The sequence below is a fragment of the Pinus tabuliformis genome, chromosome 9 (assembly GCF_031772625.1).
Source record: "Pinus tabuliformis cultivar Carrire ecotype Pingquan chromosome 9, CPIR1, whole genome shotgun sequence".
In the NCBI taxonomy this organism is placed as follows: domain Eukaryota; kingdom Viridiplantae; phylum Streptophyta; class Pinopsida; order Pinales; family Pinaceae; genus Pinus; species Pinus tabuliformis.
In genome coordinates, this window is record NC_142307.1 from 1,369,785,495 (window position 1) to 1,369,789,670 (window position 4,176).

General features: G+C 39.0%; 1 protein-coding gene across 1 annotated transcript; it reads left to right on the top strand.

The window, feature by feature from the left end:
- Positions 1–210: 210 nt before the first annotated feature.
- Positions 211–1,860, top strand: LOC149153593 (putative UPF0481 protein At3g02645). The gene has a single exon (XM_089443859.1). The coding sequence runs from the start codon at positions 211–213 to the stop codon at positions 1,858–1,860; it is 1,650 nt and encodes a 549-aa protein (XP_089299985.1).
- Positions 1,861–4,176: the final 2,316 nt, after the last annotated feature.

Here is a 4,176-nt window from a genome sequence, read left to right on the forward strand (position 1 = left end):
AACTTTACTTGAATCGGAAGAAAAGAATGAATTAGTTATTTTCTTATATAATATACATGTCGATTTAAGTGGAAATGGCGAGTCTTATCTCAATTGCAGTAGATTAAGGGAATAAGCGGAAATTAGATTGAACCTGCTGCGTTTCTGGTTGATCTCGACATTCAAAGAAAACAGTTGTTCAGTAGAGTAGGTTGCGATCGCTATAGAGTGATGGCAGAAATGGAAATGGAAATGGAAGTGCAAGTGCAAGAGGAAGAACCACCAGTGAGTAGAAAGGAGTTAGTTGAAAAGCTCAAGGAGATATTTCTGGAAAATAAGAGATCTCTGGCGTCCGAGATTGCCTCTACACTGATGCATCATGTCGAAGAACCGCCAGTGTTTGGGACGGAATGGGTTGAGCAACTTATGGCGATGGTTGACCGGAAGAAATCTCTGGTCAAGTTGGGTTCGCTTCCCCGAGTGGCTCGGCCTCTGCTTAATGTGAATCCAGAGGCCTATCTACCTCAATTTCTGTCTCTAGGTCCTTACCACCATTGGAATCTCCAGAATAACATGAATTCTTCTGCGAGAGGTACCTACCAGCATCGTGGGCTGAAGCTGTCAACCGGCGGGGAGGCCTACAAACTCAAATGCGCGGCCATGATCTCAGAGAGATTCCACTCGATAGTTGAAGCGATTCAAGGGATGCGGTCGGATATAGAGAAATTTTATGACTGGGAAATCACTGCAGAAGGCGATCACTCTAAGAACTTCGCTCGCATGATGGTGGTAGATTCATTCTTCCTTTTACGTTTTGTATTCAGCCTCTTTAGCAATGAGCTCAATGATCCCAACTCAGACATAGATTTCAGTACGCTGCAAATGTGCATCAGGTCCGACATTATTAAGCTGGAGAATCAGATCCCTCTTTCTGTCCTCCAACAAGTTTTTGAGAACGTGAAATCTTTGATTACCGAATCCCATCGAGATTTCAATCAACTGTTGCAGAATACGTATAAGGAGTTGTCTCCTTTCGATCAAACCTACATAGAAAATTACAGTAATAAACAACTCAAAGATGAGCCGCATTTGCTGGGTTCCATGCACGCATTAGTTTCATCATTCCTGCAAATGCAAGATGCGAGCGAGACAGGCAATGGGCGAAAGCGGAGTCTCTGTGAAAAAGTGAAACATTTGGTGGAAGAAATTGTTACAGTGGTGTACAGTATTTTCCTCCCTCATCCAACCAATAAGGGGCAACATGATTTTCTCTATGCATATAACGCGGGGCAGTTGGCAGCGGCTGGGATTAAATTCAAATCATTCTCGATGCCGCCCTATCTGATCCGATTCGACAAATACTCCGACACGCTCTACCTTCCCCGGATCACCGTATCCCACGTCCAGACTGAAGTCTTCTTGCGCAACATGGTGGCCTTGGAGTTCAACGACGCCTCCCGTCACAATTTCATGACGCGCTACGTCGGACTGATGGACTGCCTCATCGACACGCCCGATGACGTTCGGTTGCTCAGGAATTCTCATATCAATCGTTGCCGAAGTTTGATGTTGACAGATGAGTATATAGCCAATATGTGGAACGGCATGTGCCAGCCTTTCTTCACAGGCCATCTAGAGCCGCCGGAGGAGCTTAAACGGGAAGTGGAGGAAGAGCTGACGAGGAAGTATTATAAGAGCAAAATCAAAAGCGCGCTTCAGGAAATCTATTCGGAGCATCTTTTGAGCCCATGGAAGGTTGTAGCTCTGCTCATTGGGGGCTGTGTTCTCGCCATGACTGTTATTGAGGCGTACTGTAGCATGACCCAATGCGAAGTCTTTTCTCATAACACGTCGAAGAAGTTCAGAGAGTGTATGACATGATTCGTTTGAGTCTCTCTCTTTCATTTTGAATAAGATTTGGGCGGTTTCCATGATCAGGATTTCTGCTATTTCCATTAATTGTATTTTCGGATTTTGTAGTTTGAATTTTTATTTGTTTAAATCATTTATGTTTAATTGACACAAGCGAGTTTATGCGATCATTTGCATTTAATTGCGTACACGATACTTAAATAATTTATGAGCATAAATGTTGTTAAGGAGGAGTTTGAAGCTGCGCAAACAGAAGCGCTTTGTGGGATAAATGTGGTTTAAATTTGATTGAATCTGCACAAAAACCAGCGCCCGCTTTATGGGCGTGGGAATTTGATTGGCTTGCACGAACGATAGCACTTTTTTATTGAACCTCCACATACACACGCTTGATTGTATGGATTTCGTTCTCACGGAAGACTGTATCGCGACATCCCATTATTGAAATGAAATGATATTTTAACTTGATTGGATTACTTGTTTTACCTTGATTAAAAATAGTTATGGATTATTAGTTTTTGTTTTTTGCTTTTTTAATTTAATTTTTTATTTTATTTAAATTGATGATGAGCTGGTTCAACTTTTCAAAAGTTTTTTTGCTTAAAAGACAATACTAAGGAATTGATGCTAACATATTTTTGCAATTCAATTTTTTTCTTATTTAAATTGATGATGAGCTGGTCCAACTTTTTAAGAGTCCTGTGGCTTAAAAGACAATGCCAAGGAACTGATGCTAACATATTCTCATAATTTTCTTTGATGTCTCTGATAGCATCACATTCCAAAATGAAATGTTTTTTCCAAATCCAGTGCCTAAGACGTGCAAAATGTACCAAAATTCATGCGAGTTGGTTCTTAATTAAACAATAAGAACCTTTGCCCTCCAAGGAATGCAAGCTCCAATGTACTATTTTTATTGTAGATTACACGTTTAGGTCTTTTCCACTGTCATGTTTCACACCAAAATTGATGCGAGTTGGTTCTTAATTAAAGAATAAGAACCTTTGCCCTCCAAGGAATGCTAGCTCCAATGTACTCTTTTTATTGGAGATCACAGGTAGGGTTGAATTCCTCACCGTAGTACTTCTTCTTTCTACCCAACTCTTTTCCCGTATAGGTTTACTGAACTTCTCCATAACAAATTTCTTTAGCTTCTTGCTATTTGTGGGGTAGACATTGAGGTAGATATTCCATTTTTGCATCCACTTGTAGTTTTGTCTCATCCATGTTTTCTTTCTTTCACTCATGTCTTCATTGAAGATAACATTAGGCCATCTACCTACTCTCATTTCCTCAATTATTTTTATATATATTATGAGCCACACCATAACAATTGCTTCAATGGGAGTTGCTCATATTTCACTCAACATTATCTCATAAGGAACCGAACTTTTTATTTGAACTTGCTTATGATCAAGCATTTTTGGATTTTCTCAATTTGTTTCTATTTTGAGACAGGGGTACTGCTAGCCCACAATTCAGACCCATATAATATTACTGGACAAAATAGGTGTCCAAAAAGCACTTTAATCATTTTCCAATCCCATAACTTTGTCTCTCTATATCTATTTTGAAGAGCATATAATGTTTTACACCCTCCTAAAATTCTCTTCTTTCGGTAGTCCTCCCAATTAAGCTTGTTGTTGAAATCAATCTTGTGGTACCTGTACTCATTTACTTCTTCGAGAATATTGTCTTCTAAGAAGAACATATGGTCCCTCTACTTCCTTTTATTAGAGAAAATCATTATTTTGGTTTTGCTAGTTGTTATCTCTCCTAGAGACAGCCTTGGATTGCTTACAAGACCAGTGCCTAGGCACATCTAAATTCTATGTATCTCACATGATCCTCAAGAAACCGAAGACATCATATGCATCTTCTACACATAGTAATTACAAATATACAAATAACAGCATGGGTTGGTTCCTTCATCCAAGGATATAAGCCATGTATTTTCGGTATCCTTTCACATATACAACTTACAAGAATAAGGAAAAAACAAGTGGAGGCCGAGTAATTAAGGACTTACTGTTTAATCAGATTTTGTAGAATAATGAAAGAAAAGAGATATGATAATAACTTATCACATAGAGCTTGAAACATCAAGAGTTCTATATTTATCTGAGCTAAAGATAGACAGGTGGATATAAGAAGAGTGAATGCTATGATTTCAGGAAGCGCACATTTAAAGATATAATCTCAGACTTGCACACAGGCATATGTACTAACTAGTTAACACCAATGAATTTGTAAGAATATAAGAGATATTTCTGGTAGCTACAATTGCTTGAAATCAGAGAGGAAGTGCGAACATAATGGAAATTT

Coding starts and splice junctions, on each gene's coding strand:
- LOC149153593 (XM_089443859.1), top strand. CDS start 211: ATGGCAGAAATGGAAATGGAAATGGAAGTGCAAGTGCAAGAGGAAGAA.